This window comes from Dipteris shenzhenensis, chromosome 29 (assembly GCF_047967505.1).
Source record: "Dipteris shenzhenensis isolate YYH24624 ecotype China chromosome 29, Dip_SZ_1.0, whole genome shotgun sequence".
In the NCBI taxonomy this organism is placed as follows: Eukaryota; Viridiplantae; Streptophyta; class Polypodiopsida; order Gleicheniales; family Dipteridaceae; genus Dipteris; species Dipteris shenzhenensis.
Window position 1 is genome coordinate 23885558 of NC_141624.1, and position 25400 is coordinate 23910957.

The 25400-nt window shown below is 44.1% G+C and overlaps 1 protein-coding gene across 2 annotated transcripts in view; it reads left to right on the forward strand.

Annotated features, from left to right (window-relative positions):
• Positions 1-25400, forward strand: part of LOC147882611 (putative potassium transporter 12) — a 137617-nt gene that overhangs the window by 77441 nt on the left and 34776 nt on the right. For both annotated transcript variants that reach the window (XM_087400372.1, XM_087400373.1), the window contains 2 exons: positions 6702-6754; positions 12752-12866. In XM_087400372.1, coding sequence (XP_087256498.1) covers positions 6702-6754; positions 12752-12866 — 168 coding nt within the window. The remainder of the gene's footprint in view (positions 1-6701; positions 6755-12751; positions 12867-25400) is intronic.

Below are 25400 nucleotides of genomic sequence, written 5' to 3' on the forward strand. Positions count from 1 at the left end.
TACCATACTTATATAACTTCACCATAGCCCCAAAATTGAGGTGTCCAAACCTCTCATGCCACAAATGGGTGTCGGCCATGGTAGAAGAATCAAGAGCAAAGGCATGTGCATATGCAAGTGCAGCATCATCTAAAGATCTGTCATAAGCATCAAGTCTATAAAGACCTCCAATCAATGTGCCAGTCAAGACCATGGTAAAGGCATGTGTAGCATCTTACACTGCACACCTAACACTATAAAAAAGAACCTGATAGCCACAGGTAGCTATGGCTGAAATAGAAATAAGGTTCTTGCGAATGCCTGGAACATAAAGCACATTCTCTAGAGTGACAATATCCCCAGAGACAGAAGTAAGGGCAACTTGCCCAATATCTTTTATGGTATATGATGCATTATCAGCACATGTGACATTGCCCACCTGAGATATATGCTCTAATGAGCTGAATAACTTCCCGCAGGAAGTGATGTGCTTGCTAGCACCACTATCAAAGAACCAAGCGTCATGAACATTTGAAACTGCCATGCAGCCAGCATGAACATCAGGATTATATTGACATGTAACAAAGAAAGCCCAATGTTGGTCTTGTGCGAAATTAGCTGACTCATGTCGATCTTCTGCACTAGAAGAACCAGCAGATCCTGCAATACCAGACTCTTTCTTCTTCTTTTTAGATGCAATCCGCTTCCTGCATTCAGAAATATCATGCCCAGGTATCCTACAATAGTTACATTTCTTCTTTTTGTTATAGCCCAAAGAAGAGGCACCATGAGAATGATCAACATGAGAATGAGGGGGTTTACCAGCTGAAACCTTGCCTTTGCGTTTGTTTTGATGCTGGGCAGCAAAGGCTTGATCACTAGCTATAGAGGGATTGCGATTTGCATGACTTTGCTCCTCCTGAAGAAGAAGAGCAACCAGCTGGTCAAGCTGGTCAAAAGAGAAATGGTTGGCATTGCCATCTGCAACCAACCTCAATTTAGTAGCAAAGCCTTGATAAGAATCATGCAACCCATCAAGGGTATTAGAAACAAGCTAAGAATCAGGCATAATCTCACCAATGTTGGCCAATTGCTCCTTCAAATCCTTCACATTAGTAAGATAGGCATCCATTTTACCACCCACTTCAAGCTTCAAGTACTTCAGGTGCTTGCGGAGATAGGCAACCCTTGCCTCATTTCGCACCTGATACAAGGATGCAAGCTGATCCCATGCTTGTTTAGCTGTCTTGCAAGACTGGATATGAGAGATAATAACCTGTTTCACTAAAAGAGCAATCAAGGCATGTGCTTTGGAATCACAACCATCCCACTGAATCTGCTCCTTTGTAGGAGGCAAAGGACCTGATACAAGGATGCAAGCTGATCCCATGCTTGCTTAGCTGTCTTGCAAGACTGGATATGAGAGATAATAACCTGTTTCACTAAAAGAGCAATCAAGGCATGTGCTTTGGCATCACAACCATCCCATTGAATCTGCTCCTTTGTAGGAGGCAAAGGACTTGTGGCATCACAACCATCCCATTGAATCTGCTCCTTTGTAGAAGTAGCATTAGAGAAGCTTCAAGTCCTTCAAGTGCTTGCGGAGATAGGCAACCCTTGCCTCATTTCGCCCCTGATACAAGGATGCAAGTTGATCCTATGCTTGCTTAGCTGTCTTGCAAGATTGGATATGAGGGATAATAACCCGTTTCACTAAAAGAGCAATCAAGGCATGTGCTTTGGCATCACAACCATCCCACTGAATCTGCTCCTTTGTAGGAGGCAAAGGACCTGTGGCATCACGACCATCCCATTGAATCCGATCCTTTGTAGAAGTAGCATTAGAACCATCACGTGAAGACCCATCATCTGAAGTAGTACCAGAGGCGGTAGGTGTAGCACCAGGAGCTGCATTGCGTGTAGGCCTGCTCTGAGAGCCTGAAACAATATGCCATAAATTCTTGGCAACCAATACATGCCCCTTCATGTATGGCCACATGGGGTAAGTGGTGCCATCAAGCTTGTCATCAGCCCCAAGCATCCCAAAAAGGTCATCTTTGTTGCTAGCCATTGATGCAAATAGAGAAGCAGTACCACAATGGACAAAGGCAAAGGAGAGATGCAACTCTCAACTGCAAGAACTAGTGACTGCACAAGCCTCAAGGCTTTCACTGCAATAATTAGTCCTAAAAGCTGAAATGTATGACCTTCAATGCACTAGAGTGCATCAATAGGGGCCAAACAGAAGGTAGATAGAGAGAGTTGCTCCAAAAATGACTTAGCAGGCTCCAAAGCTGACGGTGGTGAAAATGACCTCAAACAAATGCCAAATGCCACCGTATGGCACTAGAGACGTGCTGTCAATTACGTACAGTCAATAAATGCTTTAAAATATTGGCACAAATCCCAAGACAGGCCCGTACAGCATTCAATGCTCTTAGCAGTGTCCGTACTGCAGTATGTACAGCTTTTTGTGACCTGACAGCAGTCCCTACAGCTAATTTAATGGGTCTGTCAGTCCCGAAAACAGCTGTACAGCTAATTATGAGCTGTCAGTCGTCGGTACGGTGATTTAATGAGCATGTCAGTCCCGAAAACAGCCGTACAGCTCACACGTGTGGGTGAAATAGGTCCATACAGACATTAAATGCTCAGTACTGCATTAAAGGCAGATATGACATTTCCGTACGGCTGTACGGAATCACACGTGAGGAAAATGCAGCAGGGAAATGCTCTGGATGTGCCTCCCTTTGCGGTAGCTGGTCCAAAATGCGATCTTCTTGCGTCAGAATCAGGGCTTTTGCGATAGAAGTGCTTGGAGGGGCCTCAAATACTCACGGGTGTGTAGAAACCAGCAAGACCAGCAGGAATGAGGGCTACAGAGGCTGCCAAACAGCTTGGGAAAGCTGTCAATGGCTGGGGGAATGGATTCCCAACATGTTCTGATACCATTGTTGGCTATAGAGGCTGCCAAACAGCTTGGGAAAGCTGTCAATGGCTGGGGGAATGGATTCCCAACCTGTTCTGATACCACTGTTGGTTATGGCAGACAATGGAAGCTCAGAAAATGAGTGAGAGAAGGCAAAAAACGAGCTGCTGTACTGAAAATGCTGCTACAATGAGTGGAGGCTCAAGAGGAAGCCAACATGACAGAACCCTAGGGCTAAATGCTCTATAATTGGACTAAGTGTCCTAACTGACCTAGATGGTACATGTACTAACTGTACCAATAGTCCTAACTGACTATAACTAGGCCTACAAGGCACATACCAAGGAATAAGTGGCACCTATGGATAGCCCATAGAATGGCCTACTGGCTGTGTAGACAAGAAACCCGTAATGGATCGCTGTCTGCTATCTGGATGAATAACCTGTCTTGCCCTCTCCGCTGCTATCCGACATCTGACGAGCGCCACTGTAACCCCGGTTGGCTGCACTCCAGCTCTGAACATGGAGATCTCAGTGAGTGTGATCTATGTGTCTGTCCTCTGTCCGGTGTGCCATGTCTCGGTCTCAGGGTCTCTCCCTTTCCTACTTACAATGGCCAGGATAGCAACCTGCTCTGCCTGGAAGAAATCTGTGATCGTACTTTGAGATGGGCTGGGCACGGTACCTTGCTCCGTTCTCCTCGATCTGATGAGACGGTCTCTATGTCAGAGTGCCTCGTGAATAAAAGCTGTCAGACATCGCTGATTTGGGTATAGGAGTCGTCTGGAGAGGCCCTCGAATCCGTCTGTGAAAAGGCAATGGTATCCACAAATCTCATAGTAGACTGAGCAAGGAAAAAGAAAGTGCTCCTCTGACTCCACCTTACGGCCCTCACACAATGTGCAGATGCGACTCTCCTTGGGTATCTATCCCCTCTGCACGCCCGCTCTCGATACAAAGCCGGTACAATGACACACATAACGGTCCAAGGGCAATCATGAGTGAATGTGGTAGGTGGATTTGGGTGTATCCTGGTGGAATGATGAAACACTTTGCTGAAATGTATAAGCAGTGGTCCCGATAGAAGCTGAGCTTCACATGGAGCTCTGCTTGTGCAAGCCATGTCCTGAATGTGTGTAGATGTAGGAGATCCTCCCGGATGATTGGGTTGAATTCGTAATTGCAAGAACTGACCGATCCTCTCGGGTGGAAACTCCAAGAGAATAGGCTGCTGAAGTTGGATGATCCCTGTGGGACCCAAGAGTCTCATCATCTGGGGGGATGGAAGATCTCTGAGAGCACGTTGTGGAAATGGTTGCACTACCCCATGGGTGGAAAACCCTGAGGCATTGCGTGTAGCGATTGTGGAAACTGAATGATTCTCTGGATTGGTGGGAAACTCTTGGTGAGAGAGAGAGAGAGCAAATTCTCAAAATATGTTTTAGGTTGTAAAAGCCCATTTGCTGGTTGTAGCTAGTATAAACCAAGGCTTAATGGAAATTGGTGAATTGCAAGGTGGATGCCGTACAAAATAATTGCCCCGAGAGATGTTTAAATGGAAAATAGAGACAACGGCTTTGTGCATCATTGCCAAGGTCAATCTAGTCATATGCATGTGGGATGTTGGTTGAATGATAGAGTATTAGATGAAGCAACTTCTTATAGGAGGACACAAAAACCACTTCCGGAGAATGATTTTGGCTAGGATGCTAATGGCTGATGTGCTTGGAACAGGCATGAAGCCAAAAATCAGCCAATAGAAGAACACTTTCTTAGAAGAGGGGTGAAGCCAAGCTGGCTTTGGTAATATCACACAAGATCACTATATGGCCAATAGACTGAAGAAGTAATCAGTGATATTGTGTTCTTTAGAAAAACTACCTTGTCCCTCGGCCCTCTTCTAAGAAAATGATATGAGCATGTGGTTGCCGTTGCCATTTGCATCGCAGCATTGCCATTTCATCAATAGAACATGTTCATTTGTGTTGGAATGAAGCAAGGCAACATTGTAGCATGTTTAGGCCTAGACCAAGCAAAGTGTGGAGAATGAGCATCCTCTCCATACCTTATAGCACTTTTGTCTACATTGTGGGATTTCAATGAATCTAGACAAGACAATAACAAATGTGTAAAACTCAGAAACCTTTACTCTTATTGAGGCGCTAACGGTGTCAAGATGGGAACGTTATAATTTATGTAAATGTGTTGGTAATGTGATCCCTATTGTAATTGTTGGTATGAATCTCTTTCATTAATGTTGATTCTTGGTAGATATGTTTACAATTTCCTTTTTTGGTATGGACAACAAAAATCTGAATTCATACAATTGGATATATTTTTCCATCACCTAAGTAGACATGCAAATTGTTTGAATTTTCGTCCAAGTGGTGATCAACTGTTCAACTACATCGAAATATTTTACACGGGTGTAGAAGCCCCAATAGCTAAAATTTTTAGGTCTTTAGAACAACAAAAATTTGAATTAGTACGATTGGATATATTCTAGTCTTACGAAGGCATACTTTTCTATCACCTTAGCAGACATGCAAATTCTTTGAATTTTTGTTCAAGTGGTGATCAGCCTATTCGACTATATCGAAATATCTTTTGCAGGTGAAGAAGACCCAACAGCTAAAAAATTTTAGGTCTTTAGGACAACAAAAATTGAATTTGTACGATTGGATGTTTTCTAGTCTTACAAAGGTATATATTTTTTGGTAAGGACCTCGTTGATGTTGATAGATTGTAATGGAACAAATATGCTAAGGTTGTAACGTGTGCCTCCTTGTCCCCTTTTTTGTCCCATTGTCAGTTAAAGGCTAGTATGAGCCTTTGATAAGAAAGAAAGAAAGAAAGTTTATTAAAAGTCTTTGGAAGACAAAGATTCTATGAGACACAAAAAAACTGATACTAAGTGGACATCAAAGCCCATGACGGATACAAAAGAAAAACCCATAAGCACGATCAGAACGGCATCGATACATAGGGAGAAAACTATCCGAGCTCATGGAGAGGATGGGAGCTGGCGGGGGTGTCAACCCTAAGCGGGGGTTGTCAATGTGCGAGGCTTCTGTGGTGGCAAAAAACCTACGATGGAGCGTGACTCCTATAGGTTGTGTCTCTGGTTTGATGAGCATGGAGGGAGGTCCCCTAATCTGATTTGTGCCTCAATCCACTGGCAAGTCTTGTATCCACCACCTCCATGAGTCCTGCTGGTCAGAGCTGTCTAGCTGGAAAGACTCAGTGATCATGCTTTCAGTGGAGTCTGGTAGTATGCCTTGATCTCGCCTACGTACCTTGAGCAGCCGCTCCCTGTGTTGGACAGCCTCATGGATGAAGGCTGCCAAGCATCTCTCATCTCGGTATGATAAGAGACTGGATAGGGGTCCGAAACCATCCCTAAAGAGGTAGTGATAGCGACCTCTGATCTCATAGTACACAGGGCATATAAAAGCGAAGTGCTCTTTTGACTCGATCTCTTGGTGATCGCATAGGGTGTAGATGCAATGTATGTTTCATTCTATTGACATAATCCTTTTCACTTCTTAAATTCATGTCTTTTGTATGACTCTCTCATTAACATGCTGTGTTTTAAACTTATGAAAGTCTTTCCATCTTAGCAAGGATTAACAACTACTCAATGTGTGATGATTGTTTTTCTATTCCTTGGATAAGGCTTTTATTTTGCAAGAGTACAAGGTATGTTAGGCAAATTTAAGCTTTTTAGTAGTAAGACATTGTTTAAAGGTATTTATTTCAAACTTTTGTTTCTTCATGGTTCCATGCACACACAGGAGGGGAGGCTATGTTTGCAGACCTAGGTCATTTCTCAGTAAGGTCCATTCAGGTGAGAGTGTAAGCCATCAAAGATGTCTATTTTCTTCACAGCTCATACTTGTTTGCACCATTTGTATTTGCAAAGCTTGCACCTGTGTGGCAGTCCAAACTAATTACATTCCCAAGTTGATGCATTTGGTGGGGTTTGATGCATTTTTGAATTAGGCGATACCCCAATGAAACCCAACCCCATTGTATTCCTTTATTCAAGATTCAAGTGTACTATTCCAAGATATACTAGGCAAATAGCATAAAGTCATTGAATGTTACCACAGTACCCAAAAGCTCTTAAGATGGTTGTAGGATATAGCAAATTTCGAAATAAAATAGATCCTATGTCAATGGGTGCTAGTGCTCGCAAAACTGTTTTTGCTGTGGGCTCGTTTTTGTCTCTTTGAAATGCCTATATGGGGGAGTAATAAGCTATATGGCATGTCTTTTCATTAAAGCACTTTCCAAAATATTTCAGCAAAGCTTTAGGCTTATTTTCGTTTGGTGATTCATTTCACACCTTGTACATCGTGACACAGCCACTACAAGGGGGTGTCAGAAATATTAAAATATTAAGGTGGTATTAGTGTATTAGGCGTTTAGTTAGTAGGGGGGTGTGTGCTCCAACCCTAGTTGGGGGTGAGTTAAAGGCACCCCACCCCATCTTGTAAGATCTTCATCATTCTGAATCACACGAGTTTCTACCCTAGCTCCATGAATTACAACCCCCCACACCACCACTCTTGCCCCAAAACAAAAAAAAAAACAAAACTCCAGTCTACAACTAAGCCTTTACGGGTGAATATAACTGAACATTGTCCTATCTTGTGAGGCTGAGGCTTTGTGCTGATGACTGAACTTCTACTTGCTAAAGGTCAGTGCTGTTCTTGATATAGAAGCCCGTCCTTACATAGATTGAGAGCCTTGCTGAGTTGGTCAACCCTAGGGCTGATGTGTCCCAACTGGTCGCTGATGGTCCAACCCTGCAGTGGTCAACCTTAAGCTTCTAATCAATTTACCATGCACCTTTGCCCGCAAAAACCTAGTGCTGTTGCTGCACATGTGGAGTCAAATGTTGCCTATTTGGCATCAGAATTGCAGCCTATTTCTGCTGCCTATGTGGCATCAGAATTGTAGCCTATTTCTGTGCCTATGTGGCATCATAATCACAGCTTGCTATTTCTACCCTGCTTGCTGCTGCTCTTGTTGGCTGTCTCTTATGGAAGCTTTAGATAGTGGACCATGCTCGCATCATCCCTAGCTAGTGGTTTGCTCTGCTGCTCTTGTTGGCTGCCTCTTATAACCAGCTTAAGCCAAACATGCTCGTGTTATCCCTAGGAGATGGACATGGCTTGTCCATTGAGATTGTACCGTAGTTGGTTGACAATTCCTCCTAGGTGGGCTCCTACCAACTCTTGTACACTCGGTGGCTCTGAACATCATCAAGAATCAGCTGGTTCTTTGAATCTTGGAGCCCTCCTGGATTCATTGAGGAAGCATCTGGCTCAGCACCTCCTAGACCTTCTAATAGTTTCGGACATGATAAAGATCCAAAACTTAGTGAGCAAAATTGGAAGTGCCGGGGTAACTAGCTCAACTGGCACTTGACAAATTCTGTAATCTTGCTTGTAGTTACCACTACCAACTCTTATACACTCGGTGGCTCTGAACATCATCAAGAATCAGCTGGTTCTTTGAATCTTGGAGCCCTCTTGGATTCATCATCTGGCTGAGCACCTCCTAGACCTTCTAATAGTTTCGGACATGATAAAGATCCAAAACTTAGTGAGCAAAATTGGAAGTGCCGGGGTAACTAGCTCAACTGGCACTTGACAAATTCTGTAATCTTGCTTGTAGTTACCACTACATTCCGTCTTGCTTCAACGTAGCATCCATCAAGGCATCCCATTCCTTGTGTGAAACAAGATTTTCCCATAGCTGCTTATGCTTGGGCACTGATGACGACATAAGTGTTGCTTTGCTCGCTAAGTATGTCTTTCTTTTGTTTTTCCTAAAAGTTTTTGTTTACCTCTTTTTTCTTCTCTTTCATTTTCTCTTTTATTTTCTCTTTAGAACAACAAAAATTCTAAATTTGTATGATTGGACTTATTCTAGTCTTACAAAGGTATATCCTTTGTTCATGACGGGCCAGCCCATCATAAAGGGAGGAGTTTGAGCGTCAGCCACTTATTTGGCATCCTGAGGTCTGGGATGTGGAGGGACGTATGTTAGGATAGAGGACACACATTGGATGGGCACAATGGGATAGTGGCCCGATGACGTCTTTCGAAGCCTGGAGACGGCTTCCTTGCGAGGCGCCAGCCAAGACACTGGCACTTTCTCATCGCAGAGGGGCAGGCACCAGGATGACAGAGATCAAGGCAAACCGGCCTTTTGGTGGGAGGGCCTGCGCTTGCCCTAGAGTCCGCATTGCTGGACGGACAGTTCTTGGGGATAGGGGTACCCCTCAGGGTCCGCTTCTACCGGGACACTCTCCTTTCTTTCTGCCGTTGTTTCTACAAGGTGGGGCCAGGTGGCTTTTTGCAGGCGGATTTGGAGAGTGATGGCAGAAATGTGGGGGCTGAAGTGGCAACAGATCAGAGTTGTAGGCGGACTAGGCAAGGCTGGGTACATGGACTTGGACATAGTGCTCTTAGGCTGGAGGGAGCAGTGTGGCGCTTGGCTCTGTGAGGGCCGGCCTCTTCGTGACTTGCAGTGGGACCCAGGGGAGTGGCTCTGGCTTGTGCGGGTAGGAGAGTTAGACAGAGTGGAGGAGGTGCCTTTCTTCTCTTACACGACTCACATCGGTCGTTGGATCCAGTTAGAGGCGGTAGCTTGGACCCCGTTGAGGGAACAATACTAGGTAGAGCAGGATGTTCCGAGGGAGGTCATCTCACGATTCTGGCCTCGTATTTGGGCCATCCTGCGACCACGGAAGATTTCCTACCTTTTCTGGTTGATGGCTCTGGAGGATTGCCCATCGACCCCTAGTTGAAGCAGATGCGAGTCGACGGCAGATGCCTTTGTTGTGCAGAGGGCATGCTGGATACGATCTCCCATTGCCTGTGGGGCTGCGTAGATGCAGAGGGACTTAACCTTGGGGGATGGCTCACAGAGGGTGGGCACGCTTTTTCCATCTACCCAATGTCGCCAGCTTATAGGATCCATGGCCAATAGGGCTCTCGGATAGAGGCTTATGATGCCCGCCTTCCCGCTCATCGCTCTCTTTCTCACCAGAGGACAATGTCTTGGAGACGGTGGCCAGCATTACCACCTGGAACATTTGGGTTGCTCGTTGCAGCCAGGTGACTGGGGGACAGACGATGACTCCGGGGGCTACCTTAGTGGCCATTTGACAGGATATCATCTTCATGCTGCGCGCAACTTGGGAGCATGGCACTCCAGGTTCGAGAGGGGCAGCGGGGCCGCTTCTGCAAGGCTTGGCCTGCAGGGATTTTTTACACTTTCTCTGCGGGTGATCCGCTGGATGTATAGACCACCTCTGTGGCTGTTAGCCCCTGTTCCTCAGGCAACTAGGCAATGAGCCGGTCTCCTGGGAACAGGCTGTTTTCTTTCCAAAACAGCCTTTTCACTCTATTTACCGTCTTCAGCCCCTTTATAGAGGCTGGAAGAACAGGGTTTTTTTCACGCATTAATAGAAGTCCCTTTTCTTTGGGAAAAAAAAGGCACTTCGGACTATCCTGGGAGTTTCGATGGGGATGGAATGCACATACTCTGAAAATGGCTTCTGCTACTCCCAAGGTAGTGATGATGAACTTTCTCTTATTTGTGATTTCACCAAGGCATAACTCAACATTTGGGGGCGTTGGGAGCAGTTACTCTGGGTTGGGTATGACCAACTGCATTCTGCATTTTAAGTACTTATTCATTCTGCGTGGTGAACAGATTGAATTTTATGGGCCAAATGGTCATAGAACAGAAGTTGTATGGCATCTCGAATGTTAATACATCTGAATGTGGCATGTAAGGAAATCTTTGACTCGCTCATCTGACTGAATTGGCTGCTATGCCTGGTCATAAGAGTTGTTGTGACAGTGACAGTAAACAGTGCGAGATTGAACTGGAAGGCTTGATTGTCCTGCCTTCTGGCTTTGTCTTAAATGCAAAGAGTGTAGTTTGCGGTAACTACTTGTGGCACTGTTGTGCATGATGGTAGTGAGGACAATACTTCATGGTCACGGTAGTGATAAGAGTGGTGCTCCTTTGGACTGAGTAGACCACCATACCATCCATCTTCTGAAGTTAATCTCTGGGTTGTACTCTTTAGCTGCGACATTTTACTTGTTTGAGGTGCATGGAGTAAGAGGCTTTAGAAATCCATCCCATGCATCAGCTCAAAGTTTTGGGCGAGCTCATATCCTTCCCTGTACAGCGAAGGGCAAAACTCTGGATATACCACTTGATGTGTCTGAGAAATAATTTGGTCAAGCTACGTTGACTGACTGGTTGTTTGAGTTGGTCTAACGGTACACTGATTTGGACTCGGATTGCTGCATTTCAAGAACTGATCTTTGACTTCTTCAAAGTACTGAGGCGATAGAAATCACTTCCTTACATCTTCACAAGCGGACCCACTTGTATGTTGGACTTCCAGTTTATTCACCCTCCACTTGTGCCACCAAGACTGCAATCTTTGTTAATGACTAGAAAGCCACCAAAGTAGTACACTTGAAGCCTCTTTCAAAATCTTGAACATCCGGCACTTTAATCTTGCATCTAGACATTTTCCTTACCAGTGTCTAGGCATTCCAAGTGAGGTCTACAATGCTTAATGAGTGCAATGTCGAGATATGGGTGAGTGACTGTGGACATCCACAGTTCTTTCTGGGATTTACCCAAAGGCTAAAGCTAATCATTTCTGTCTCTTCATGAGTGGTTGTTCAATAGGAGCAGTTTTGCACTTTGGGTGTTCCTCCAGCTCAAAAGCAGAAAAGCATCTTCTTATTTGTTACTTAACATGAAACTTGTCTTCTTTGGGGAAAAAAAAACATGAAACTTGTCTACATGAGCGCCACATGTAGTGAACACATGACGTTTTAATTCGAGTGAGGTCTACAATGCTTAATGAGTGCAATGTCGAGATATGGGTGAGTGACTGTGGACATCCACAGTTCTTTCTGGGATTTACCCAAAGGCTAAAGCTAATCATTTCTGTCTCTTCATGAGTGGTTGTTCAATAGGAGCAGTTTTGCACTTTGGGTGTTCCTTCGGCTCAAAAGCAGAAAAGCATCTGCTTATTTGTTACTTAACGTGAAACTTGTCTTCTTTGGGGAAAAAAAAAACATGAAACTTGTCTACATGAGCGCCACATGTAGTGAACACATGACGCTTTAATTCTATTTCTGTAAAACTATGGCTAGTCTTCTGTGATGAAGCGAGTCTGAATTTCTTTAGCTTCATCAGAACATGTCTGCAAAGACTTGATGGTAAAGCTAATCAACATTGGAACTACTGGACACCTACATCCCCTACTCGTCATGAGCGTCACATTTTTCACATGTGCTGCTGATCTCAGACACAAAAGTTTACACCATCTTGTCATTTTGTATGTCCTCCATAAACATTGAAATCTCCCCCTTTGCATCACTCTCTGGATGGCATAAGCAAAGAGCTGCCTGCAGCTTGCTGAAAAATCAGGACTTATCAGTTCTTTCTCTTTTGTTTATTTGACGTATTTTAGTAAGCACTGGGTTTGCCCAAGAGACTCCGCGGGTCTTTAGAAACCCAGTATAGCTGCTTATGCTTGGGCACTGATGACGACATAAGTGTTGCTTTGCTTGCTAAGTATGTCTTCCTTTTGTTTTTCCTAAAAGTTTTTGTTTACCTCTTTTTTCTTCTCTTTGATTTTCTGTTTTATATTCTTTGTAGATTTTTGATCTTTAGAACAACAAAAAATCTAAATTTGTACGATTGGACTTATTCTAGTCTTACAAAGCTATATATATGTATTTGGGGGTGTATGCCTGAAGCTAATGGGACCTTGTTTATTATGCAGATCTCATTCACATGTGTTGTATATCCTTGTTTGCTGCTGGCCTACATGGGTCAGGCTGCATATCTTGTAAGATATCCCTCTGCAGTGGACAATGCATTCTACAATTCAATTCCAGGCAAGCTCACTTTTTCTCATTTCTTTGATACATGAAAGAGGCAAAGTTATACTTTATCAAATAACTCTTGTGAATTCTACTCATAAAGGAGGAAATTTCAGAGATATCAAGTTCTGGTCTTAGGTGCTGTAAACTTCTATCCACATGGGCATTTTTTACAGTTTTGTTTGAATGGTGCATGCCTTATGTGGTGCTTCCTAAAGACCTTAGTGTCATAGATTAATATGCAGATATGTAGATGATTTGAGGGACATGGCCAAACTCATATTGTACAAGGAAAACAAACAAGGAGCAACAGTTTCTCACGGCTTTACTGGCCGTCTCCCCATCAGCAGCTACTATTAGTATGAGTCCATCATCCGCTCAGGGGTCTTCCATCCTAGAGCACAGTGTAGTGGACTATCCTCCCGTAGTACCCACAGGTAGTTCTTCGTCCACAGGCAGTCCTTTATTTGCTCAGGAGAAGACAGTTCAATGGACTATTTTGCAGCAATTCAGACCTTGGCTCCAGTCTAGGGGACCATTCAGTTTCCACATGCAGTACCTCAGGGTCTTCCACCCATGAGGTTATTGCAACCATTTCCACAGCTAGCTCTCATGCACAAATGATGAGCCTCTTGGGTGTACCACCCATGGGGATCACCGATTTGCATCCCTGAGGCCATCTCAGCTTAGTCAGCATGCACAAATGATGAGCCTCTTGGGTCTACCACCCATGGGGATCATCCAGTTTCTGCAGCTTATTCTCTTGGGGTTCCCACCCGAGGGATCATTCAGGCGGTGTAGTAAGTCAGATGGGTCTTTCACTCGTCCAACGTCTTCATCATGTCGAGTTAGCTCCTTTGGATCTTCCACCCAGGGAGCTCAATTAGTTGGATTAGTTTTATCAGGGGAGCATGAAGTTTTAGTGTCATCAGTGATGGGTCTTCCTTCCTTGGAGCCTGAAACAACCCCTAAGCTAGGGATCTAGGATCTCCTCTATCTTCATGCTAACCTATAAGCATAGACCAATATCAAAATACAAACACAGGGATACATGTGGTATTGGCTAGTGCGTCACCATCCAACCGTAGATCCCTCAGGATCACCCCAGAGCTAGAGGTCAGGCAACCTCCGACCATAGTCCATCCCAAGTAAGGCTACGTGCCCCATACCACGCAGCAGGTTGTCTAGTTCCCTCAGTTAGTTCTCTTAGGACTTCCTCCCAAGGGGACACCCCAGTTATAGCAGTCAGTTGTGATGGGTCTTCCGCCCATCAAGCCTCTCGATCAGCTACACTTAGTTCCTATGGGTCTTCCACCCGTGATGCTCAGTTGGCCACCTCAGTTTCTGTCGGCATGACTCAGATTTTATCTTCTCATCAGGAGTTTGCAAGACAAATGGGCTCATTTTCCAGTCCCACTGGCGTTGAAGCTTAGTAGGAGGGTGGATCTCAAGAGTCCACTAGCCTTGAAGCTCAGTAGGAGGGGGCATCTCAAGAGTCTGCTAGACCAGTTTTAGGCCTAGCAGAAGGGAGTACTGTTGTAGAGGAAGTAGTGGGGATAGCTGTCATCAGTATGGAGGTTGACAATTCCTCGACAGTTAGTGAATATAGTCATGCAGTTCCCTCCACAGTTTGGAGGCAGCAATTGCAATATCAGTCAGTAGCAAGGTTGACGACACCTTACCATTATTGTGTCCTTCACTTCGTGAGGTTACTCATGCATTTTCTTCTTCAGCAGACCATGAGCCTGCAGCAATGGTCGTGACTAGTTTTCACTCTTTCTGTTTCCTTGGTGAGGACAGCAATAGTCGTGACTAGTTTTCACTCTTTCAGTTTCCTTGGTGAGGACAGCAGTTTGGTCGATTAGAGGTGTGGTCATCAGCTTGTTCTTTCCTTAATGTCTTAGGAGGATGGGATCAACAGAAGTATTGCTTTGGGACAAAGCTATGCTGTCTGCCTCTTAGTTTCTTAGGGAGGCACCCATAGTTCTAGTCACCTCGCAGTTCCTTCAGGTAACCTCTTCAATTTATTCATTAGAGGAATGCTTATCATTCCCCGCTATCTTTCAGGTCCATTGGGACACATCCATAGTTTTAGTAGCTCCAGACATCACTCAGGCTCGTCAGGAGGCATTTACATCCACAGTTCTAGATTCTAGGAGGGTAACCGGGCTTTTATCCTCCTAGAATGCATTTGAGTAATTCGGAGTTACTGGGCATTTACTTTTGGTTGCCTAGTCGTCAGACCAGTCAAGTCAGTTGACCCGACCTGAGGTCGGTCAACAAGTTGGCCACTTCTAGGCACATAAAAGGGACCTTTGCTGCCCTAGTTTGGCATTCAGTTCCAGCCATCCTTGTCCAGTTTCAGCCCATTGTGCCGTGCCAATCCAGGTCCAATAGATTGTGATTTTAGGGGGAATTTCCACATAGCATCTCGGTGGGGTTTGGATAGCAACGAGGTTGAGGTTTGGCAGTCTGTTTCAGCAGCATAGCTTGTTCTCCCATAGCCACAGTTAAGGGGTGTTTTTCAGCTCAGTTTGTATGCCGATTTGGCACTCATGTATAGACAGTTTTAGGGCATTTATGCTAGCATCATAAATAAAGCAGTTAGGAAGATTTCTGGTGTCTTTCATGCTTGAGTTCTCCTTCTTCATTCATCTGTTTCGGCACAGGAAGTATCCCACATGTTACAAGGTCATCCTGAGGTGCAAGAGCCATACTCCCTAACTCGGTAAAGGTATGTGATGACCTCAAATGCTGTATCAAGATGCAGTGGATATGTACTGAACTCAGCCAGAACTATCTGATGTCAAGCCGATGGCTTGCTGCAAATCATCCAACAAGAGAACCTAGAGTTGCTCTACCTGAGCCCCATGTACCTCTGATAAATCAGGCCACATCATTTGCATATAAGAGGATCTAAATCAAAGTGCTAGTGAGAGAACAACTGGCCCCCCTAGTATCCGCATGAAAATTCAAGCTCATCTATGTAGAGGCCAAACAAGGTAGGTGACAACGGGCAACCTTGTTTGACACTAGTAGTGTTCATGATCTCCTTTGTCCATCATATGCTGGTTTGGCCCCTGCGTAAAACCCTCTTGTAGAGTGTCATAATGGACCAGCTGATCCCACCATTATAACCACATCCTGCAAGCATTTGATAAGGCAGGCTCTCAACACTATATCAAAAGTTTCGAGTACACATATGACTTCACTCCATTTTTAAAAAACAAGCAAATTTCATGCTAACGTAACTAGTTTAGCTATCTATTTTCATATCGAACTTCAGTTTGAGTACTTTAGTTTGCTATCCATTGTGTCTCAAAAATGAGAAGGGTAGCCATTCCCCTCCCTTGTGTTACCTCAATAACTTCTACAGTCCAAAGCTTCATAAGGGTGTCCGCTTCGTTCTGCTCTCAAGGTTTCATATTGTGCCTTCATCTATTCTCTTTGGGAGTTGAAACTCTAGTGGACCAACCTTTTTTCAGCATGACAATTCTAAAAGGTATGACTTCATCTGGCACATAGTAGTGACAAGTGATTTCCAAACCTCTTTACATGCATCAACTCTGCTTTGTTTTCTATCCCTAGGTTTTGTCCAAATATTGCATCTTTATCTTCCTCATTTCTTCATTCTCTTTCCATCAATTGAAGAGAGAGTCTGGTGGTTGTATCATGAGAGTATGCCACTTTATCCGGCACTGCGATGTTAGAGTAGTAGTTAATGTTGTATTTAAAAGCCTTCACCTTGTCATTGATGTCTTTTTCATTTCAATAACGAGCTTGAATGTGAGTATACATATAAGTGCTCCAACTCTCTCTTTTTCTCCTTCATAATCTTATTAAGTTTTTTCTTGACTCTTACATTTATTTTCAAATAAATGAAAGCAAATTCATGCTTTGTTAATCCAACAACTCCTTGATTAGACCACTCCCTTGTTCTCTTGAGATTTTGATTGTAAAGCTTCTTGTATCCTCTACTAACATCTCTCAAATAAGCTCATCCACTTTTCTCCTTGTTCTTCATCACCTTGGATTTGAAAAGACATTTCATGTGATCATTCTCTACATAATGCATACCACTCTATTTTCTTGGATCACTCCATCCCTTTCCCCATGCATGATGCCATTTTTTCTACCATTGTGAATTAACATCTCGTTATCCTTTTGAAGGATAAACACTTTAAAGAACTCATATCTTGTTTTTAACGCAATGTTGCTAACGTCCAACCAATCAATGCATGCCTATCTTCTAATATAGATATTTCTATTTTTTACCACCCCTCAAGAGACATATGGACAAGCATTGAGGCAAAGAGCGAAACAAGTCCTTCATACCAGCAACATCCCAATATCAAATCCTTTCCAGGGTTTCATGTCCCATATTCTTATTTTCCTTGCAAAACAAACATGAGATATTAGTAAGCCAAAGACCCATTAAAAAACAAACATGAGATTGGCCATTGAATCCATCTGCTAGTTGGCTAGCTGTGGAGACATCTTTTCTGATGCAATGGGAACTAAAGGTGGGTATAGATCAAATCATGCCTTTCGCATAAAGTTGCACAAACACAAACTATTTGTTGTCCAAGCCAATCACAGAAGTCCGGCTTCCACGCATAAAAAGGTCTTATTTGGCACAACCCCCCACCCCTCCTCCTAAAAATAGGTTGGACCTTGATGAGTTAAAACATGCATGGCCTCCATGACCGTGTGCATTAGTAGCCGAAAAATAACTAATTCTTTGTCAAGAGTTGCAAAGGATTGTGGTCGATTGTTGGTAGATATCCTCTTAATCGAGGAGCACATTTCCAACTGCGGACATTAGATGATGACGTGGTCTCCTCCCCAAGAGAGGACACCTCCAACAATCGACAAAAGTGGAGGCATATGTATTTCAGTAGCCCAATCTATGGCCCCTGAGTGTATAATCAGGATGAGCTTATAGTTAGCCAAGGTGGTTTGGATGGGTTAAGGATGGGAGAACCTATGATTCCCTCTGTCGACACTAGCCACCCTCTTTCTCAAGAAAGCTTATAGAAAGCCTTCTAAATGTTGAATCTTGGATTGTTGCAAGAGACTTCAACAATTTAGAGTTTTAGGAGGACAAGCACGGTAGAGCTCCATGGCGATGGCTTCTACCGAGCATAGTACTTGGGAGCAGTTCATCTTTGAAATCAGTGGTCGTGACCCCTAGAAAGAGACAAAGTTCTCCAAACTCCCCGAAAGTCTCCTCTACTCCTTCGAACACAGTGGTGGAATGGATGGCTTGAGAGACTTGACAGATTCTATGCGGGGCATTGGCCAATGCACAAAGGGGGAGCCATTTGTATTTTGGTAAGCGCAGATTACTCCTTGATCGTAATGCACCTAGAGTAGCCCCGTCTCGCGGACTTCAACAAAAGGAGGAGGAAGTGCAACAGTGCAACTGGCCATAATTGGCAACAGCCGGATAGCCCTCTATGGGTAGCAAATGCAATCCAAAGGAGGAATGAGGAGCTTGAAGCACTGACACTTCAACGATGGTACTCTCTTCAAGAGCGCTAGAGAGTAATGGGACGGGATTTGGCTTCCATAGAATGTCTCATGGAGCAATACCCAACAAAGGAGCAGTGTGGAGTTTGAAGCACTAACACTTCAACGATGGTACTCTGTTCAAGAGCAATGGGACTGGATTTAGTTTCCATAGAACATCTCAGGGAGTAAGACTCGAACTTCCAGTGGCTTGCGAGAGTGCACACCTTTGGGTAAATTTTTGCGCTCCTAGGCAACAAGGCTCACTTGGATGCAGCTCCCAATCCACCAACAGGAGGAGTTGATGGACTTAGCGTTTGTTGATGACATACAATGTTTTTTGGAGGGCACGACAACATGTCTAGATGGAGTCTAGGGAGTTGTAATGCATGGCGTCCGGAGTTCGGATCAATCGGACCAAATTGGTCCGCTTCAGAGCGACTAGGGAGGTCCCGTGAGGTCAGACAATGAGGTACTTAGACTGCCAAGTGGTGGACCGCTAGGTGGTGACCATTGGTATATTGCCTTGTGTCGATGCTTTCACACGGGTTGCATGGGACAACTTAGACGCTTGGCATGCAACTTCTTGTCAGTATGATCGGACAACATAAGAAACACTAGAGCCACGGCCGCCTAACAGACGATGATCCCGCCCTAGGCAGAGGAGGACTTGGCATGATAAACCCAGAGATGCAAGGCAGAACCCTTTTGGGCAAGTTGGTAGTGTGAGATCCCACCCCAAGCTCAGAGCCTTGGAAGCTCTTGCTTTAGAGAGGGCTTCTCAAAGACACCCCCTGCACAGGAGGCCGATGGCAATAATCTCATCGGTGGACCTTCTTAGAGGCCCCCCTCATTGGGAAGGGCTCACCATGACACTACATAGAGTTTGATAGTTGTCTGGGGAACTCATTCGGGCCAGCCATTGGTGTTGTGAGGAGTATAAGCGCCAACCTCTTCTCTAGCATTCAGAGGTAAAATTACACCTACAACATGAGATACACAAATCAAGCTTCTTCGCCAATCTCGCAAGTTGAAAGATACCAAGATATGGATAGCGGTAAAACTCACACAAGCTCAACTCAACTAAAAGGCAATGGAATTAAGGCTGCTAAGAAGGATGGAAAACAGGTAATATATCGTGAGGGTGTGGGCTGTGGCCCTCATCAAGGAATTCAAATCCAAACGAAAAATACTCGGAGTCTTAAACTCATGTATGGTCGCCTATTATCTTCCTTTTCAGACTACAATATAGGTATCGTATAATACTCGGAGTCACTTTCTGCAATCCTCAAGCTGCCTTGTGCCCTCCCTCATCGTGGATGTATTAACTGGATTTTTGCTGTCCCATAGACCTGTTGGCCTCCCATGGGACCCCCCACCCCCACCCCCCCCCTCTCCCCCCCTCCCGGGTGCTCCCAAACCCATTCTTTTTACCACACAGGGTGGTGTGTACACCCGTACGTGACATGGACATTTGTACAACATACATTACTGATGCTTAGACGTCATTCCTGCCTTGCTCTGATGCTGCCACAGCCAACTTCTACTACGCTGTCGCGGCTGCTCTGATACTATGGCGAGACCACCTAGAAGACTATCCAACCAAGAGCCTTGTATCTTCATAGAGGCAGACAAAAGCTTCCTAAAGCAGCCTTGAAGAGGCTGCTGCAACAATGTGCGGGACCACAAGACCAAACTCCAAAGGGGCAGGAAAGATGGCGATTTCAGGTTAGGACACCTCCCCTGCAAAAATGAAGCCATGCCAAAAACAAAATTAGAAAGAAGGAAAAAATAAGCACTGATGGAAATCCATCAACAAAAGGTGACGGAACTGTGGACTTCCATCCACAATTCGATGCTGATCTTTTTACACTAAAAACAGTGAGGTACATTTGATTTTCCCACCCCTTGCTTTTTGTACTTTTGTGAGTTTCCTTTCCACTTGCAAGACGGCAACATTGGCCAAATAGAATGGGGTAATATAAGGCACTTGAGGATGCATTCAAGCTTATGCCCAAACCCCAGGTAAATACCTCGATAGTTCGGGACTGCTGTAACAAAATGAAGGATTGTATCACTTGGAGAGGATGACCATCCTCATGGATAGGCAGGATGCCAGAGTGGAAGAAAATGCAGGACTCAAAAGGAAAGGAAAGAACAAGCTTCTAACCTCAACGCAATTGGGGAGGAGACACAAGAAATGCAAAAGGAGTGAGTGAGATGCTTGAATCAAAGACTCTAGACGCTTTGCTATAGCAAAAATGCAGATTAAAAAAAGAGTCTAGAGGAACTGCAGAAAGCTCAAGGGCAAGTAATGGAGGATCCAACAAAGGGACACCAAAATGGATGCCAAATTAGATAAGCATACCAAAGATGCCAAGATTTATGTGATAAATGGAGACAAAACCCAAAGGGTAGTGCAGGAAACTTTTGAGGAGGAAAATAGAAGGAACAAAGCCTTGAACCTGAAAATGGTTCTAAAAGAGCATTACCTCCATCTCAGTGAGGATGGATTCATCCAAGCACGAGGATACCTACAAATTTGTCTTTCCCATGCAGTATGAATCACCATGGGCCAGCTCAAGACCTCATCCCACAGATTAGGCAGAATGTGAGTTTGCTGCCAAACATCATAGAGATCTGAGACTCTCAATATTCTTTGCGACACACAAAAGGTTGCGATGCCCTGAGACTAGGAGATCTGCGGGAGATGTTATTGTCTTTTCATCCATGGGTACACAAACATGTCCAGATAATAGACCACCCAGACTAGAGATGTGCCACTTTTCATACATGAGGTACCTGACTTGGGTCCAAACTCATAAAGCCTGCCACAAAACACAACCCTATAAAATAGGAGATCACAGACTTCTTCTTCACAAGAGGAAATGTAGTTGGGAGATGCTGCAATCGTGACCTAGACTTCCAAACACGCCAGGTTAGCAAGATACTCATTTGAGGTACTATCCTTGTAGTATCTCCTTGTCAAGCCACCTCATGCCACCCTCAAGTACACACTACAGAGAGGGGTCGTGAACGCCAACAACAGACAGGCTAGGTCGCAGAAGACTAGACACAAGCCCAGCACGTAGTCGCCCCATTCATGGTACTATCCTTGCAATGTCTTGACATCAAGCAACCACATGCCACCCTTGAGTACACACTACAGAGAGTAGTCTTGAACGCCAGCAGTGGATCTCACATATATTTCGAAGACAACGCGACTCTCAATGTGACCCTAATCGGGCCCACACAGAGCTCAAGCTACTCATGACTGACACATTACATTGATACAATATACATGGCATGACATGACTGTTGGAATATGAAGCCAAAGTGAGTCAAAAATGAGTGTACTAGGTGTCTAGTAGGTGTTTTATAGTCTAGTGAGTCCTACGGATGCCACGTGTCATATTGGGAGTGATCCGATATGCATAGGTGTTCATATGTGTGCGTGTGCTCTTATATAAGAGCTATACTTGTCTAGTGTCAAATCAATCAAGTATCAAGCTACAAGCTCTTTGGTCTACATGTGAGTACTTTCATTTTGGTTCATTGCTATAGTCATTTCATTTCCATTTCATTATGTCTCTCTTTGAGTATCACTTTCTCTCTCCCTAGTCTACTCTCTCATGTACTTGTGATATTGTATTGCTCAGGTCCCATAGGCCGGTTTTGGTCTTCAGAGGACGATAATATATTCTTCTTCTTCTTCTTCTTCTCTCTCTCTCTCTCTCTCTCCACCATGTTCCTTCAATGACATGACATAATCCATTGTTAGCACATGGAGTTTTTTCCCTGTTTTCTGTAGTAGTTCATTGGAGGTATGATACACATCTCTAGTTCCCCATGGGGGATGTACTCTTGTGTTGATTTCATTTCTTGTTGGTCTCATAGGCTTTTTTGGCCTTCTACATATGTTAATAAACCTTTCTTTCTTTCTTTCCATAATAGACCACCCAGACGAGAGATGCACCACACTTTTCATACATGAGGTACCTGACTCGAGTCCAAACTCATAAAGCTTGCCACCAAACACAACCCTAGAAATTAGGAGATCACAGACGACTTCTTCACAAGAGGAAATGTAGTTGGGAGATGATGCAATCGTGACCTAGACTTCCAAACATGCCAGGTCAGCAAGAGACTCATTTGAGGTACTATCCTTGTAGTATCTCCATGTCAAGCTACGTCATGCCACCCTCAAGTACACACTACAGAGAGGGGTCGTGAATGCCAACAGCAGACCGGCTAGGTCGCAGAAGACTAGACACAAGCCCAGCTCGTAGTCGCCCCATTCAAGGTACTATCCTTGCAATGTCTCAACATCAAGCAACCACATGCCACCCTTGAGTACACACTACAGAGAGTAGTTATGAACGTCAGCAGCGGATCTCACATATGTTCCAAAGACAATGCGACTCTCAATGTGACCCTAATCGGGCCCACACAAAGCTCAAGCTACTCATGACTGACACATTACATTGATACAATATACATAGCATGACATGACATGACATGACATAATCCACTGTCAACACATGGAGTTTTTCCCCTGTTTTCTGTTGGAGGTGTGATAGACATCTCTAGTTCCCCATGGGGGATGTACTCTTGTGTTGATTTCATTTCTTGTTGGTCTCATAGGCTTTTTTGGCCTTCTACATACGTTAATAAGCCTTTCTTTCTTTCTTTCTTTCTTCTCATAACTAGTCCTAATACTTTTGGGTCAATTACATTACAGTTTGGACTCTGGTCACCTTATATGCCAACTTTTAAATTTCTTTTGTCTCTTTTACTTGTGGAGCACCATAGCTTGAAACTAATCTCCTCTTAAGCTTTAAGTATCTGCACTAGTGACTATCTAAGTTGGTTGAGCTAGCATCACTTCGATCCTCAATCTAAATGGCTTGTTCCTAGCTATCCTCAGGCTCTCTTCTCAACGAGCTGCAGCTCCATCTTTCTTTGCAATTGAACTCAATGGGAGGGTGCATATTCAAAACCAGTATGCCATTCAAGTATAAAAATTAAGATCATGCCACAAGGTGTTATGCGAAAAAGGCATCACTATTAGCATGGCACGATAAGGATCCATGCCAGGAGGAAATAGTATGTTCATTACAAACCTTGTCATGATCATTATTGGCTCAGCAGAAGAGGTTCTAATACTCACAAAACTTTATAAGGAGATGCAAGAGGGATCCGAGAGGAAGTAAGCCAAACCAAAAGGGAACTTCTCATGGATGGCAACAAGGACCATTGATACTTGGGTTGGGGATACCAAGCTACCTAGGGTTGGTATCTATTCTCAGCTAATGTTCTTGTTGATGATGATGCTTGCAGGACCAATTCCTATGCCTGCCTTTCTTTTCGTTTTTTGTGATTAAAAAAAGGAAACATCCATTAAGTATGACACAAATACATAGAGATAGGATAAAATCATGTGAACATCTGATACAAATCATGCGCAAAAGAATCGAGGCTAGGGTAGACATGCCATGAACGTCCTATGGGTGTATTTATGAAGAATTAACCATGATCCCAACCTCTCATAAAGGAAGCTCTCCTAGCCACTGCAACCCACGAGGAGCCTTGAATCTTGCCATGAGGATGTATAAAGTATCCTGCTAGATGACTGAAATTGAACGGAAGGCAAATGTATGAGTCCCATCTAGGGCCTCTCTGCATCTGGATCTCCCAATTTGATATGCGAAAAGAACTCTAGACATAGCCTTGGACAAACTTTGTTTGTAATACAAACCTATGTATTATTTTCATGTTGTCTCATTTGCACTATATTGTGTGGGGCATAGTCACTGGTATGTGTTGGAATATGAAGCCAAAGTGAGTCTAAAATGAGTGTTCTAGGTGTGTTTTATAGTCTAGTGAGTCCTAAACATGCCACGTGTCATATTGGGAGTTATCCCATATACACTATGGCTTTCTAGAGTCTAGTGTAACACTATACAGTGTTGTACTTGTCTATTGTCTATCACATTAGTCAACATCAAGCTCTTTGGTATTATGTGAGTACTTGTCCATTGCTTTGATTTTCTTTCCATTTTATTTCCATTATGCTTGTTATCTTTCCTTTTCATTCCTAGTGTTAGCTTGCTTCTCTCCCTACCACTATGATCTTTCATGTGGTATCAGAGCCATGTTCCTAGCCCTGCTCTCTCTTTTCCTTTCCCTTCCAAGAGGTTGAGGTGAGGGAGGCCAATGAAACTACTCTACCTCCTCCTTGGAAGGCTGTCCTCTTCTCTCCTTCTTTGAGCTTTCTTCTCCACGCCATGATCTGCCACCTCTCTCCTCCTTTCTTCAGCTACATCTTTCTGTGACCTGCGGACGATGTCACGCTTCTATATGGATCTAGAAGCAAAATCACGGCTTTGTGTATTCAGCAAAGTTGTAGAGGACATTGAGTACTACAAATTTCGTTTTTACATAATTGCAATCCGAGTTTTCTGTGCAAAGTTACAGCCCTTGCAAGAAGTGACGAAATTTGTTTCTATGCGCGAATTTTGTTCTGGAGCTCAATGATTTGACAACCCCAACATGATGCAGCCAGCATAACGTGGAGCTGTCCATCCTCTTCATCGTTGACCTCTGCTCCAGCCCGCCATTTTCTCCTTCTACCAACATTCTCTTGGAGCTGTTGTCCACGTTGCCTCTGTCTTCTCTGCCCGTCACTTCATGTGAGCTCTTGACATTACATTGCGGTGACTCCTTCATGTGACTACTCCAAACTTTGTTGAAGACTTCCCAAGCTAGATGTGAGTTCTCCGATAGTACTCCGACACACTCCACTACATTGATCTCTCTGATTAGTGGATTACATCGAGCTTGATGTAGACCACTCTACATCAACAAGTGACTTCTTCAACATTGCTTATTCGATCGGTGGCTGAGGTACTTAGCATTGATTGACTTCCCGATTGGTCGTGGTCCTTGAGGCTTCTACTTCGACATTGGTGACTCTCCTTCTGGCATTTTGAGAGTCATCATGTAATTACTCCATGTAGCTACCTATGGACTTCACCG